Source organism: Leuresthes tenuis, unplaced genomic scaffold, assembly GCF_036924035.1.
Source record: "Leuresthes tenuis unplaced genomic scaffold, fLeuTen1.0.hap1 SCAF_19, whole genome shotgun sequence".
Taxonomy (NCBI): Eukaryota; Metazoa; Chordata; class Actinopteri; order Atheriniformes; family Atherinopsidae; genus Leuresthes; species Leuresthes tenuis.
In genome coordinates this window covers 27,389,242-27,406,652 of record NW_027325373.1, presented here as the reverse complement: position 1 = coordinate 27,406,652, position 17,411 = coordinate 27,389,242, and the positions used below count along the sequence as shown (strand labels likewise).

At 38.8% G+C, this 17,411-nt stretch overlaps 1 protein-coding gene across 2 annotated transcripts in view; it reads right to left on the bottom strand.

Moving 5' to 3' along the window:
- The window catches only part of nrg1 (neuregulin 1), an 86,902-nt gene continuing 69,491 nt past the window's right edge, over positions 1-17,411 (bottom strand). Inside the window, exons 7-8 of one of the 2 annotated variants that reach the window (XM_072371430.1) lie at positions 11,509-11,702; positions 3,701-3,817 (exon numbers count right to left, since the gene is read on the bottom strand). In XM_072371430.1, coding sequence (XP_072227531.1) covers positions 3,801-3,817; positions 11,509-11,702 — 211 coding nt within the window. In that variant the 3' untranslated portion in view covers positions 3,701-3,800. Of the gene's footprint in view, positions 3,818-11,508; positions 11,703-17,411 lie in introns of both variants that reach the window. The other variant, XM_072371429.1, reaches the window with a different exon arrangement.

The window sequence follows — 17,411 nt, the reverse complement described above, 5'->3', positions numbered from 1 at the left end:
ATATATATATATATATATACACACACACAATTTTAATAGTTGGTCATATGTTGATCAAATGTAGATATTTTAGTCACCATAATTAATCACAACATATTGATTTATTGACATCAGTATTTAATCGATTTAATTGATTAATTTGACCCACTACGGATTTTAATGTTAATCAAACAGCAGCTATTTTGAACAGAACTCTGTGTTGAATTAACAAGCCTATATTTAATATCTAAACTTCCTCACCAACCAAAAAAGCCTTGCAGTAACAATAAAACAAAATATAGGCTGCACATCATGTTTCCACGGGAACCATGCTTTGAGTTTGTCTGTTGAGACAAATGATGCATAAAACATCCTTTTCATGTGAGCGTGCAAAGAAAACGAAGAACAAAGATTGAGTTAACAAAGAAAGGTCATAACAGCTGTCATAGTACCCATCGTCACTGAGTGAAGCTTTAGGCTTTGTCAAGTAAGCTAATACTAAGAAAGTCTGTTTATGTTGAATTTGCATCAAAGTACACCCCTCTCACCCTCAGAGTGGTCAAGGCAGATGGCTGCTCTTTCTATGTCTGGTTCTGTTGGAGGCCTCTTCTTGATGAAAGTGAGTTCTCTTCACTGTTGCCCATTGACCCATGACCCTCAGAATAGAGGAATGTTTGACATTGACTGACATTTACCTCAAGAGTCAAAGCAATCTGTTGGTTTCCTTGGCAAGGCTATCCTTTTATGAACACAGCTACAACTGATTTGGCAGACTGGGTTTGATTTTGGATTATAATTATTCAGGATATTGACTGACTTCATAGGACTTGTTTATTCTAAATTGAAAGTGTCTACACATAAAACATATTGAGAACTGCCGCTATACAAATAAATTGATTTGAACTGAAATGGAACTGAATCTGTATGTCCAACAGGGAGAGTGTCCTTCACCAGAAATTACTCTGGATCAGTTGTTCATACAAGCAGTATGACCTGTAATTACATTCAAAGAATATGCAAACTTTATAAGAAAGTATTTCTTACTTGTCTTATTTAATCGCGCATATAATGACACTGCATATTTGAAAAAAAGCTTGGGCAACTGAAAACATAGATGCATACAGTTGTGGGGAGTTGTAACAAACAGAATCTCTAAAAGAGATATGACTCAAAACAGTTCACCATAATGTATACAGTATATTATTCTTTAAACCTTCTTTAAACCACAAAATGCATCACTCTGTAACATATCAATGTCTTCACTAAAGACAGAATGGTCTCCATATTGAGAATGTGCTACTGTATACATACACTGGTGCACTCACTGATCTTCAAGATTTCTCACTACGCAGCTTGCTGGGTTACCTGTGAAGAAGTCAGGAATGAAAGTTTTGGCCATCTGTGTTCTTACATGCAACACGTCTGGAACATCTCTGCAAAAAGTCCTGATTGAAGTGTATCTGTTTGCTGCTTAAATGCTTTGCAAGTATAGTATTATAATAGTGCTCGTAAGCTCTGTAATTGCAAGGGGACTGGTAGGCCAATGAAGACATCCACTACTGATGACAGATAAATCCTCCTTATGGTCAAGATAAATCCTCTATTCCCTGGTCAGCAGATCAGACACAGTCTTCAGGAGGCAGGTCTGTCTTTGTCAAGACCATTATCCACAGAAGACTTCTTGAGAAGAAATAAGAGGTTACACTGCAACATGCTAACCATAGTTAGCCACAAAAACAGGATGGCCAGATTACACTTTGCAAAATAAAAAAACTACTTTAAGGAGCCTGCAGAATTCTGGAAAAAGGTGAGACATAGATTACACCATGACCAAGATGAACCTGTATCAGAGTGATGGCAAGAAGAAAGTGTGAAGACAAAAAGGAACTGCCAAGATCTAAGGCATACCAGTTAATCTGTTAAACGTAGTGGTGGGAGTGTTATGGCTGCAACAGGTATTGACACACTTATCTAGATTGGTAATGTAACTGCTGATGACAGTCACATAATGAATTCTCAGCTGGATAGAAACATCTGATCTGCTCAAGTTCCAGTAAATGCCTCCAAACTCAACGGATGACACTTCATCCTGCAACAAGATAATGACCTCAAACAGAGTTTATCAGAGCTAAAAGAAGAAGAAACTTAAAGGGACAATACCCCGGAACAAGCAGGAGTTGAAGGAGGCTGCAGTAGAGGCTTGGCAGAGCATCACTAGAGAAGACACTCAGCCCCTGGTGATGTCTAACAATCACCAACTTCAAGCAGTCATTGCATGTAAGGGATATGCAACAAAGTACTAAACAGGACTGCTTTAATGTACCTACCATTGCTTTGTCCCAAACATTTTGGAGCCCTAAAATGAGGGAGGCTTTGTATAAAAAGTGTTGAAATGCATGAAAAGACTTTAAATTAAAGTGTGGAATATGCACATTAAACACGTCTAGATTTTTCAATTTAGAATTTTACACTTAGGAGCAGAGAGAAAATTGTGACCTTGTCCTAAACATTATGGAGGGCACTGCAGATGAGTGCATAATTAACACCTAAGAAGCAGATTTTATCGATTGCACGTTTATCTCACAGCTATGATATCCATTCAGTGGCAGGATACTGGAACAGACAGTTAATTCATAGTATAGTGCACTGATTAATAAAAAAGTATCCGTCTTTTTTACCTCATCAAATGCAGGTAATGAGCTTATTTATAATGTACTGGTACATAACTGTCCTGGCTGATAAAGTGATGTGTATTTTTTAAGATTTAGTGAGATAGCTTAACTAAACAAGGACATCAGATAAGTGACGAGTTAAATGAAACAGCTGAAAATGAAACCGTAACATGTTTGTCATTCTATCACAGCATGTAAGGATAGCATGCACCTTGATCCTTTAAAATATCAGAATGTTATACATAGTCCAGTGTGTAATGTTATTTCCCCTTAAGCCTACTAAACAAAAGGCACCAATTATACTTTGTACTCTGAAATATATTGTTAACTGTTGCTGCATACAAGCATATGGCACTTTACTTGCAACACATGACCACATTTGTACATTTGTTTTTTTATTTATAAAACTCTTTATTCACTACATCACTAAAATAAGTTGCATTTTTTAATTATCTTTAGAAGTCTTTACACAGCATTAATAAAGTGAAGTAATATTTTAATGGTGATGGTTTACTTTTTCGCCTTTCAACAAAAAGTATTTTAAGCTTTTTCTTTATACTTTATGCATCAGTTAGATCTTGTTAGAGAGTAGGGCTTGATGGTTTAATTTGCAGGTCATTATTTGGAAATGTTGGGTTAGTCTTGCTGCTGTTCAAAGCCCAAGGGACTGGAGTCCTATCTGCAGTAAGTAAGGGTGAGGCTCATTGGGTTCACTCACCAGCATGCCACTGAAGTAATGCAGCACATGGCAAGAGGCTCTTTTTGTTCTGCAGTTATGAGTATTGTTGTCTGGATTAATTCATTTCTCAAGTAATGCTGAGAAACTGTGGATGGTAGCAGTGATGTTGTGATCATTTATGATTCGATAGTTAAAATTTTGCATATTAAGCACTGGGCTGGACAGAAAGCTGTGTGCCACATGGCCATAACAGCTTTGGGAAAAGCTCCTTATTTGTTCTACCCTTGTGGACATGTGAGCCTGACTTCTTTTTGCCAGCAGAAGGAGGTGGTCCTCTTGAACAGAGGGGCTTAAAGCCACTGAGGGGACAGAGATTGCCAAACTGGATAGGGAGGCTGATATATCTGATGAAGGAGAGCCTGGAGATGTGGGAGCAGGCTGTGACTCTGAGGACAGTTGAATCAGGTTTCTCATGGCAGACACAAACCTGCAGAAACACAATAAGAACAGAAACACTGTAACTACAGCATTGGAACTATAGACACAGATGATTCAAGAGCGTTAGCAGGATTACACAATCAAACTTATCACACAACAACTAATATAATAATCACTGTATCACCCTGTAGGAATTACAAACTGCAAATTTAGGTATGACTCATAAAACTTTTTTTTCTTTACATTAAAAACTTGTGTGGCAGTATCTTAATTTCTATCAATCCATTTTCTATACCTGCTTAATTCAGACATGGTACATCCTGGAGAGGTCACCAGTCAATCACAGAGTGTCTTAATTTGCAGGTGAGAAATAAAGTTAAAAGGGCTGTGAACAACTCCACAATTTCAGGTTTCTATGTGTCATGAGGCCAGTGGCGTGACAATTTTGGTACTGGCCTGTGCTGTTTGTGTTTGCCACCTTCCCTTCCCCCTTGCACTCTGTCTTCTCTGGAACTGTCTACCTCACACTCTACACCTGCCCTGCTGCTACAATCAAAACACCTGGTTACCATCAGCTCATCACCCAGTCTACATTTAGTTCCTGTCCTCCGTTCAGTCGCTGCTGGATTGTCACTCTGTGCATATGATTTGTCAGAAGTGGAGTGCAGCCTGTCTGCTTGCCAACCAGCCCAGCCATCTCCTCTCACCCTTCACCTCCCCACCTTCCTACTTCCTCCTTGTTTAAATAAACGTGTTCTATGGTCAGATGGTGTCATAATTTGGGTTCCTAGCAAAGGTGTGACACTGTCACCCAAGCAGCAATAACCCTCAGCTGGTCGAGGCTGATGGCCACCCTCCCTGAATCTGGTTCTGACAGAGTTTTTTCTTTCCACAATCACTTTGTGCACCCTCAGTATGGGGGGTAACAATATGTTTTCAAAAGTGCAATCTTCACTGGTATGTATGTTCACCGGTGCACATACTAAGCTTATGTATCAAGCATATTAGCATGTGCATACATTAGGGGACAAAGTCTGTAGGTCTCCATACCAACAGTCAGTTTGTCAGTTATATAATGTCCCTTGGTATTTAACTATAGTACATACTTTAAAAACAATATCAGATAGTGAAAGTGTCAGGAATTGCTAATTTATAATTCTCTCTGCTTCTTATAATCATAATATTACTTTTCTTTGCATTATGATTAATATCAAACTCTAAACCACATTGAGAGCAGACACTCAATAACTGGTAAAGGCCAACACTATTATATGAAGTGGTTAATTATGGTACCACCAACTATACATCCTGTTCCAGTTATTTGGCAGCTTTGATAAATCATCCATATATACATTCAGACGAGGAGATAAAATGCTCCATTGCATATGTTAAAAGGGGCAAACACAGTTATCCCATTTCATGTGCATTGACTGAGGACAAAATTCTAACTCAAAATTAGTCAGTCTCTCTGTTCTGTAACTTATAAAATAACCTTCCCTGATTCATATGATCAAAAGCTTTAACGGCATCAATACAACCCATGAAAGTTGTGGAATTATCTCTGTTATACAAACCTAAAATCTGCTTTAAAGCAAAAATACACATGCCTGTACCATGTTTAGATTTAAAACCAAGCTGGTTATCAGAGGTCAAGACAAAAGGTTCAATTCTATTCAGTATAGTCCTTTCTAAGACCTTGGATAAAATGCTGGCTAAAGCCATAGGCCCTGCTATTTATTTTGCCAGCTTTATTTTTTAAAATAGACACTAAAATAACTTTAATAAATTTAAATAAACTCAGGCAAAATACCATGAACTAAAAACCCGGTATAACAAATGGCAAAAGAAATACTCCCTATTGTTTTTTTCAATACTCCTCTCTTTGACCTTGATGGAAAACATCATGGGATTAAGGAAGAATCTGACCAGCTGTGATGTTGATCTGCAGGACTGAAACTATAGCTGTTCAGTCTCTTCTCTAGATTCCTCACCACTCACCCACAGATTGTTGTAGTACTAGTGTATGATACTCAGGCCATAGTCAAGTAAATTGAGTTTTTTCCCTATACCCTTTGCCATTATACTTATCCTTTGTTCTTGTGTCCAGGACTGCCTGCCTATTCCCTGCCCGTCACTGTCAGTGTGCCTGCTTACTCTCTTCCTGTCACTGCCAGCAAGTCTGCTTTCTCACTGTCAGCCTTCAGAGCAGATCTGCCTTTTTCTGTCAGCCAGGATCTGTTGAGCCCATTTTCCTGTTTACTGGCCCTGGCTAGGCATATTCCTCTTGAATATTGTAAATAAAATGCTTAAAACATTACCGAACTGCTTTTGGGTTCAGTTACTAGCCTTGTGACAATGCAAGTCACAAAACCCTAACTTAAACATTAAAGAGCCAATATTAAAAAGCTCTTTATACATGTGCACATGCATCAACATGTGTGCAGCCTGTTGCAGATTCCCCTGCTTGCTTTCGGATTCTTGAAACTTTTTTTAGCTTTATTTCTTATCGTTGCTTCTCTGCTTTTAACAGGGACAGCTATCACTATTCAGTAAAACTATGGGCCATCACCTGATGGGTCAGAAATTAATAAATAAAAAATAGTATCTGTCTTGACTATGGGTTGGTCTATAGGTGTCAGTCTTTCCCAGACTGACACAATGTGGACTAAAGTATTGGCTGTGGACCTGAAGAGGAGGGCGGTGGATACCAAGAGACTACTGATCCACAAGGCTATTGCTTTGGGGGTGGAATTTGACTTCTTGACTGCGGTGTCAGAGAGTGGAATGATGTCCAAGTTAAGACAATACTGGACAACACTGCACACCCTCACCCCCCATTCTGTGGTCAGTTACGAGAGCACAATCAACAAGAAACTACCTGTAGAATGTGTTTGAAAAAAAGAAAGAAAAAGTCTTTGCTTATCTATGCATCTTATTTGGTGAAGTCAATGACTAATTATGTAACAATGTATTGTAATCGAACAGGACAGTAATAACTAACAGTGGATTTTTTGAAGGTAAACAATCTGAATTTAGCAAAACTTTTTACATTTCAAACAATATTGATTCTAATTCGATGAAAGAAAATAACTCACCCATAACTAAGCCATTATATGGATTGAGTAGGGTGGATAGACAAAAAACCTGTACTTATAACTCAAAATGATTGTAAAGAGTGTAAATGCAAACTTTCCAATTCAATATTTAAGTTTACTATTTCCATTTGTTATTGCATTTTTTAAAATTTTTTATTTCTCTTCATTATTGTATATTTTTTGTAAAAAGAAAGTACACCCTCTGTCCTCATTCTAAGATTTGATTAAGACATATATTGAATCTCTTAAAACACAATTTAGAATCATCTGGTCCTAACCAGGTCACACGAGCAACAATACATGAAATATTTCACTGTATCATTATATATTTAACAAAAACCGAGTCAAAATCTAGGAGCAGTGGTTGAAAAACAAAATATATCCTTACTGCTTCCATAGTAAGTTAGAGGATAACTAGTTTCCAGGTGCATCTAATTGGTGTTTTAGACAAGACCAGATTGGATAGTAACCAGATTGATACCAAGACAAGAGTTCCTTGAGACTGAGACAGACCAAGGACTTGAGAGGTAAAGCTCAAGTCAAGACCAGCATTTGAATTTAAAAAGAATAGGCACTCCAACTCATCTGAGACATCAGAATTCCAATTAAACACACAGAAGAAAAAAAAAAGTTTTTCTTCATTCATTTACCCCCTCAATTGGCCATGGCCATGCAAACTGCACATGTCCACCATAAGAAACAAAAAAGAAAAATTATAAAAGAGATTGAAAATCATATCTATTAATTTTCTTTGTTTTTTTGTGGACAAAATTAGTAACAAGCTAAAATTAAATTTGCCATCTTTATCCTGGGTAACATTCAAAACATACAAGCACAAGGATTTCACTGGGTAAAAAGTGTAGAAGTAAAAATCAAAAACTCACTATAGACTATGACACTGCGTACATTATATTACTATGAAGTAAATCACACAGTGGGGTTACACGAGGGCCATCGGATCGGATTAATGGCTAAATTATAAGACTGAGTTAGTCAGTTCATGTAGACACCTTAATCTGACAAAAAAACGGATTGGATCGGGTTGCTCATGATCGGATTAAGACCGAGATAACTCGATCCAAACGTACACTAAACGTGCATGTAGATGGCAGAAGCACGTGGTGGATTGGATTGAGCGTTCTGCGCATGCAGATCGTCACCCGGAAGTTGAAGGAGACGAAATTACTGTTATTGTCGCCGCCATCGGAAAGAAATATATAATAATGATAATGGAGAACGCGTCGTTGTGCATCGTGTTTGTGCCATAACCAGCTCATCACAAACTAAATGTAGAGGGACGTAGCTTCATCTTGCCCTTCGTTCGCCATCTTTCTCGAATACCTGAGTTTGTTGTTGTTGGTGGTGAAGACATCAACCGGAAGTGACTCTATTAGCGATAGTTGGAATGGATACAGCACCACATATCGTACCGGGGTATGACATGCTTTGTGCCAGTGATTCGATTCATTCACCGCCATATATCCAAGGATGATTACCCTTTCTCAAATAAGAAGCATATCCCAACTATAGCTATAATCGAGTTAATCCCATCATGTAACCCCACTGACTGTGCTCACTATATTATCATCATGAATTAAAATGGTACATCAAAACATGTAACTTGGTACTGCAAAATCTATTACAGCAAGATGACGAGTGAAGAGCATAACTTTTTGCCAACAACATTTTCTAAAGTTTTAATGTTTTAATTTCTCAGATTTGACCCAGAGGTAATTGAAGAGAAATGTGCCTGGACATGCCCAAGGCAACTGCAACTTGACACCATTAAAGTCAGCCAGGATGAATTTAGTAATTGGGGGAAAGAGATTATGACACTATTATCTCCAGGCCAAAACATACTTCTTAAGGCTTCAGCTACTAAGGATATATAAGGCTACACAACATAGAATGCAGTGTGCTTTAGGGATGACTCATGGATCCTTACGGGTTAGTGTTATTGAATCTCAGTGCTGCATTTGATACAGTTGACTACAACATATTGCTCCACAGACTGGCAAACCTGGTAGGACTTTCTGCCACAGCACTAATAGTTTGCATCTTATTTGAAAAACAGAGCCTACCTTGTGTCTACAGGTAGTGGACAAAAATGTCATGTGCAATACCTCAAGGTTCAACTTTAGGGACTCTTTTATTCAATATTTACATGCTCTCATTGGCTCAAATAATGCATCTAAATATGCTACCATAGTTATGCGGATGACACACAAATCTATATCACCATATTACCTATACACTATTACCATTACACTATATTCCCTTTCAAACACTTAATAATTTCCTTGAAAAAATAAACAACTGGATGAATTTCCTTAATTTTAAAAGAGACAAAACTGAGGCCATTGTCTTTGGAGCCAATGAAGAATGGTTAAAAATCTGTGCTCAACTGCAGTATCTAATGTTGCAAATCACAAACCAAGCCAGAAATCTGGGTGTTATTATGGTCTCAGACCTCAACTTCAACAGCCATACCAAGTCAGGTATAAAGTAAGCCTACGATCACCTGAAGAATATTTCAAGAATTAATGTGTCAGAGTGATTTAGAAAAGATGGTCCCTGTATTATATTTACATGTTTTATATTTACATTTATAGGTCTACCTAGAAGATTGATCAGACAGCTGCAGTTTATTCAGACAGTGCTCCTCAAGTCCTCACCAAGACCAGAAAAGTGGATCATATCACTCCAGTCCTGAAGTCTCTACATTGGCTTCCTCTCCATCAAACAAACTGATTTTAAAATACTGCTGTTATTCCATAAAGCTTTAAATGGTTTGGTGTCCAAGGGCATCTTGGATTTTCTACTACCTTATGAACTTTCAAGACCTCTCAAGTTTTCAGTAACAGGTTTGTTTTCTGTCCCCAGAGTTACAACTAAACATAAACCACTGCATTTGATTAATTTATCAAATTAAATTAAATTTAGGACTTGAATGCTTTTATGTACTATATAAAGGACTTTGAAGCCTCTGTGCTGTGAGAGATAATAAGAGTGGGGAGAAGATGATGTACGAATCACAACTTTTTGCCAACAACATTTTCTAAAGTTTTAACTTTGAATGCTTTTTTGTTCACAATCTGGCAGCCGATGGATATTTTGGTGACATCCTTGGAATAAAAAGACTCCAAGTACACTTTGTTCAAGACCGAATAAAGACTACTAAAGATGTGGTTGATTACTTGATAAGACCGCCAGTCCAGTCTCGAGTACTATAGCCATTGTTGCTGCCCATCCATCTGGGAAGAGTTTCAAGACATTTCTAAACAATTTGGTATCTATTACTCAACAATGACAAAGCTCATTCACAGGTGGAAAAAAATGAAGGCAGTTGCCAATCATCTCAAAAGTGGATACTCCAGCAAGTTCACATAAGTTTGTATGGTTGAAAACTCAGAGAAGTCTTAAAAAGACTTCTAAGTGCATGACTACAAAGATTTAAAAAAAAAAAGTCGAAGCACATATGGCCCAAAGAGTTCAAAGACCTTTGGACTTAACTCAAGACTTTTCAACTGATGAAGAACTAATAAAGGAATAGTGCAAATGTCTACGAAAAATGTATGCAGTAAACTGTCCAATCACATCTAACTAAATAAAAAATACATATAAAAAGGTGATATCATTAAAACCTTCCTTCAATTTGGATGTGAAAATCCTAAAATTAAAGCAGAGGGTCTGCAATTTCAATCTATGTTAATTCAATTCAATTCAATTGAGGAAAGGTGTGACAGATGAGGTCCCCCAGTAGTCTAAGCCTATAGCAGCTTAACTATGGGATGTTTCAGGATCACCTGAGCCATCCCTAACTATAAGCTTTATCAAAAAGGAAAGTTTTAAGCCTAATCTTAAAAGTGGAAAGGGTGTCTGCTTCCCGGACATTTACTGGCAGCTTATTCCACAAGAGAGGGGCCTGATAACTGAATTCTACTTTTAGAAACTCTGGGAACAACAAGTAAACCTGCAGTTTGGGAGGGAAGTGCTCTGTTAGGAAAATACCTTACAATGAGATCTTTAAGATATGATGGAGCTCGGTCATTAAGAGCTTTATATGTGAGGAGAAGAATCTTAAATTCTATTCTGAATTTAACAGGGAGCCAATGAAGAGAAGCTAAAACTGGAGAAACATGATCTCTCCTGTTAGTTCTCATCAGAACTCTGGCTGCAGCATTTTGGATCAGCTGGAGGCTTTTCAGAGAATATGTGGGACAGCCCAATAATAAAGAATTACAGTAGTCCAATCCTGAAGTAACAAATGCATGAACTAGTTTCTCTGCATCACCCTGAGACAGGATGTTCCTGATTTTAGCAATATTACGAAGGTGAAAGAAGGCAGTCGTAGAAACCAGTTTTATATGTGCGTCAAATGATCAATTCTGGTCAAAAATAACTCCAAGGAACCTCACTGTAGAACTAGAAGCCAAGGAAATACCATCTAGAGTAACTATATAACTAGACAATTAAGTTAAGCGTATAACTTTTTCTGGATACATTTTGGTAAGCAGCTATAAAAACAAATATTTGTTCTTGGCTAATTCAAACCAATTGTGAACTGTTGAATTTACATCCAAGCCATGTCAGTTTCATGCTCCTTGTTTTTTCCTGTCACACAAATTTATGCTGAATCAATTACCTTGAACTTTAAGGCAACTCCTGTTGGAGCTGGGTGTCTCTCTGCGATTCTCTGAATAAGCACTTAGATCACTGGTGCCACCTGTGGCATTCAGACGACCCCGGACGCCTGGTGTGGCATGTTGGCTATTCTCCGCCAATGACATCACAGAGAATGACTCAGTATCTGACAGAACACTCCAGTCATCACTCCAGCTGTAGAGACAGGGAGGGAGTTATTTACATGGAGATATATTTTAGACAAGCCTCTTGATCATAGTTGATACAGGTCAAATTAGAGTATTTTTTTTCAGTTTGCTCACACTTCTCATAAACCAAATTAATTTATTATGTAGTTATTTCTAATTTATTGATCTATTTTTGTGGTTAGAATGGATATGTACCATGGAATGGGGAGAGCATGGACATGTAAAACAACCCACCCTAATAACGACAATGCAAATCAGGAACCTGTTACAAGGTTATATTTTTAATTTTTTTGTCCTTTTAGTCTTCACTTTTATTTGTGTTTATACAATCTACATGGTATATATTTATATACAGCAGGGAGAATATTTGACACATCAACATTTTTTTCAGGAAAGGTATTTCTAAGTGGGCTATTGACATAAAATTTACTCCAGATGTTGCTCTCAAGCCAAGTATTAAGTCCATACAAAAAAATCAGAACACTTAACTAAACTAGTTGAGCTAAAAGAAAAAAAGTTAAATAAGTATTTAAAACACTTTATGTAATACTTTCTAGAAAAGCCTTTGTTGGTAATTACAGCTTCTAGACACCTCCCATATGGAGAGACTGTATTGTTCAGGAGTGATTCTGGCGCATTCTTCCACACAAACTGTCTTCAAAGGTTCTTGGGGCCTATTTTAGGAACTCTGATCTTCAGTTCTCTCCATAGATTTTTAGTTGGATTTAAAGTGGGTGAATGACTGAGCCATTCTAGTAACTTGATTTTCTTTCTTCTCTTTTTAAAAACAAATTTATTGTTTCCTTGGCCTTGTTCTTGGTATCATTGTTTTGCTGAAATGTCCACCCTCTTCTCATTTTCAGCTTTCTAGTAGATGGAAAAGATTTTTATAGATTTTTATAAAGAATGTCCCAGTATATTTTTCCATTTATCCTGCCTTCAATAATATGAAGTCTGCCAGTACCATTTGCTTAAAAGCATCCCCACACCATGATGCTTTCATCCCCAACCTTAACTGTTGGTATGGTGTTCTTGGGGTGTTGGGCAGTGCCATTTATTCTCCAAACATGGAGTGTAGAATGACAGCCAAAAAGTTCAATTTTGGTTTCATCTGGAGCGAACTTAAGTGTAGAATTTAATTCAAACTTAAGACTTTGGAAATCTCTCACATTCTGGTGTGGAGATGTTCGTGTGTAAGGACCAGAGATCCTCAGGTTTACAACAACCTTTGCCCATGAAAGCATTTTGGGGGAGTTTCTCAGCCCCTCTTTCCACAGACCTGTGCCATAAATGTAGGTGAATGCATTAATGACTTAGTGCTAACTAAGCTGAACAAACAACGGACCCTCTCAGGAGAGTATTGGAGAAAACCAGAACAAGACACTTCTGATCTTATCTGGGTCAAAGTAAACGAAAGGTGACATTTGCCCTGACTCTGATGCAAACCAGAAGCAGATGCCTCATGGAACCTTTGAAATAACCTCACCCAGATTCACTTTCAGCTGAATCTTGAAACTGTATTAAATGTGCTTTATATCTTTGTACAAGTTATTTCATGTTGTCAGTGATATCACAAGCTGCATTTTAATACCTTTTTCACAATTGTACGTGGAAGGATACCGAAGTCATTATTTTGGAAAATGACTAATCAGCTTATGGAGTCACATTGCCCCCGAGTGGTCCGTAGTACTGAACAGTTAAACCCAAAATGAAGTCAACAAATTTTATATGACATGTGACATTTATGTGAAATAATGTAACTGTTAACCAATGTTTCCTGCTGTTTCTTATTGTATTCCATGTTTAACACAGGAAGATAACATTGTTTGGTTCATTATTCATATGTCATAACTTTACAGATATCCATCTGAATTTTATTTATATCATAAGTTTATGCTATATCTTTAACCGTTATATCTTAACAAGTTATGGTGTTTTTAGAATCCTCTGAACAAATGTTTATGAGACAGAGGAATGGAGGAGTCTAGCTGCTTTGTGGCACCCTCGTTGCAGGCTCATAAGCCAGAATGGGTTGTCTTACAAAATACGCCCAGGCAGACGTCACAACAGTTTCAGGCATACCATTGGCTGAAAGTGTAGCGTAAGCCTACGTCATGCCCCGCCTACGTGAATCAAACTCCAGAAACCGACGCAAAGTCAGAATAGAGGAAGAATCAAGATTATCATGAAGAGCAGAGAGTTGTAAGATTGATGGAATGAGAGTCTGGCAAAGAGTCTTTGAAAATGGCAGGAGAGGAAGATGAGATGGAAGAAGAAGGTCCGAACAAAGACAGAAAGAGAAGAATGTAGTAGAAAGATACATTTTGCGTTTTTGTTCATCCTGTCTCCTCTCTATAGCACGTTTTTAAACTCTGCCTCTGCACGCATCCTCACCTAGTTTTGCTCACCAAGAGAGCCAGCATTAAGCTTGTCAATCTGTGGTGAATTTAAGTTCACCTCATCAGAGTTGGTCAGCAACCAAAACCAACTCGACCCATGGACAGTTTTATCATTATTTGCGGTGAATTCAGACACACCACCCGTTCATCTTCTGAGCGACCAGAAGCCCCTCCGGCGCAGGAGAGCAACCGGTCCAAGCCACTTTAATGAAAGTCAACCACAACGAAGGTCGCGAGACGTGGAACCGACAGAGACCCAGTTGGACCAGCTGGCGTTTACCTGTGGTTCGGAGCTGACTTAACAGGAAAGTTTGTCAAGTAAGATCTGCCCTGTTCTTACATTACAGATGGTATGCAGTGGGTGTTAAGAGAATTCACTGTTAAAATGATAAAATAATCCAAGTGGTTAGCCTTCTAAATTCAAATAGCAACCAACCCAGCTATTTGAATAATTTTGGTATCCATCCACTACCTCCCCTTAGTTCTTTTCAATTCACTAAGTGTTTCTTATATAATCATCCATATTCAAAGCATTTTTACTGTTGTCTTAAGGTTCATGTCTTTGGTCATGTCATGTTAATAAATGGTTCATATATACACACATATAAAATCAACCGTTTTTTGTGTATGTGTTCTTTACGCATTTGTGAGTCCAACAAAACGAGAATTCATGAGCAGCGAATAAGAGACTGAAATTTCTTAATTATTCATTAATAATGAATTATTAATTTAACAAACTAGAATCATAAGATTCTGTTTTTTTTCCTTCGATTGAAGGTGGTGCCCAAAATGAGGTTAAATAAGGCTTATTCAGATAGTGAGAACTTTCGGATAAATCCTTATAAATCACATCCTTATAAATCACATTACCCTCGTGTGTCTGCTATACATTCTTCACCACGACGGGTCGGTGCAGAGCCCGCATCACTGCGGACGCCGCATCGATCTGCCTGTCAATCTCCCGCTCCATTCGTACAGAAATTTTGTCCATTAAAATTATGAACACAATCGGTGACAAAGGACAGCCCTGACGGAGTCCAACCCTCACCGGAAACACTACTCCATCCATACAATTTCGCCCCCATCGTTGCAAAACACTGGGGTAACAAAGAGCTGGGTGTTTATGCAGATGAAGGCAAGGATAGACACACAATCCAGTTCAGCAGCACTACAATCCAGTACAGGTTTTCCGCTTTCCCGCGGTGACGATGCAAGATCATTGAAAGGGCGTCTTTAAGCAGGTCACTGATTACCTCTCACATAACAACCTCCTTGATCCAAACCAATCTAGGTTTAAAAGTGGATACTCCACCGAAACGGCTCTGTTAGCTGTGACAGAAGCCTTAAAAGAAGCCAGAGCGACAGCTAAGTCCTCTGTACTTATCCTTCTCGACTTATCGACTGCATTTGACACTGTCAACCACAGTATCCTTTTGTCCATACTCTCCAGCATGGGCATCACAGGGAGAGCACACTCCTGGTTTGAATCATACCTCACTGGTCGGTCATTCAAAGTATCCTGGCTTGGTCACACTTCTGCAGCGCACCACCTCGCCACAGGGGTCCCCCAAGGTTCAGTACTCGGACCTCTTCTCTTTGCCATATACACCACCTCACTGGGCCAGATCATCCGATCACATGGCTTCTCATACCAATGTTATGCTGATGATACCCAGCTCTATCTGCCATTCCCACCTGACGACCACACGGTCTCAGCACAAACCTCAGACTGTCTCTCTGACATATCAACATGGATGAAAGCCCATCACCTCCAACTTAACCTCCCAAAAACTGAACTGCTTGTCATCCCAGCCAAACCAACCAAACACCACAGCATCCGCATCCAAACTGAATCCCTATCTCTTGCTCCATCAACAGTAGCTAGAAACTTGGGTGTCATGATTGATGACCAACTAACCTTCAAAGATCACGTTACCTCGGTTGCTTGTTCATGCCGCTTTGCATTGCTAAACATAAGAAAGATCAGACCATACCTAACCCAACATGCCCCCCAACTCCTGGTGCAGGCCATGGTCATCTCCCGCCTTGTCTACTGCAATATTCTCCTAACTGGTCTCCCAGCCTGTGCTGTGAAACCTCTGCAGATGGTCCAGAACGCGGCGGCGCGTCTGGTCTTGAATCAGCCTAAAAGAGCACACGTCACCCCTCTGTTCATTGAGCTCCTCTGGCTGCCCTTAGCCGCCTGCATCAAATTCAAGTCACTGATGTTAGCTACAAAGTGCTTAATGGAACGGCTCCCATCTATTTGAATGCTCTTGCAAAGGCTTATGTCCCAACTGGGTCCCTCCGTTCATCGCAGGATTGTCATCTAACAGTGCCTACACCATGCTTAAGACAATCCAAACTCTTTTCATGTGTCGTCCACGATGGTGGAATGACCTACTGAGTGCTACCAGAACAGGGGCGTCCCTGTCTATCTTCAAGAAGCTCCTGAAAACCCAGCTCTGCAGAGAGCATCTCCTATCCCAGCACTTACCTTGTACTTCCCTACCCCCTCTATCTCTGCACTTTATCTTTCTGTACTTTCCTTCTATGCCTGCACCCTATCTCTACTCTGTCACCTCTGACAGAGTCGGACTAGTGGGTTCCTTCTATGTAGTTTATTGTTAGCTTTATATAAAGCTGTTATATCTTCATTTGTAAGTCGCTTTGGATAAAAGCGTCTGCTAAATGCATAAACATAAACATAACCCATTCAATACCTTCTGTTCCAGCATCAGAATCCTCTCCACCAACAGCTGTAGCCCCTCCCTTATCTCCAGCAGGACAATCATTGTCTGATTTGACCTACCCCCCTTTTATGAAAAGTGTATGTAGCTTAACTTTATATTCACATTTTTTAGATTAACTAATACTATTTGCAGATGAAGATTCTCAGTCATCCAGATCATGGTAATCATAGGAGCTTAAATAAGGACAACTGGACATCTTTTGAGATCTTGAAGACGTTTCATCCCTCATCCGAAAGGCTTCTTCCGTTCTGAACTAGATGGTGGGGAGTATCAGTTTATAAGCAGAGTGGGTTGTTGTAGTCACATGTGTCACTGAACTTAAAAATCACTCAATTTCGACTTATAAGTTACACATTTTTGCATAGTTAACTCTATTGCGTACTTGTTCTTTTCTAACACTCACTCCTACAGATCTTTGGTGTTTATTTTCACTTTTTAGCAGTGTCTGGTTCTCTAGCTTAACATGGCTATCAGTTCTCTCCCTCCATCTCCTGCTTTCACTTACTCTGTGTCAGATGTTTAGTTACTCCTCTGCCTCTTTTAGCAATAATGGTCCATGTAACA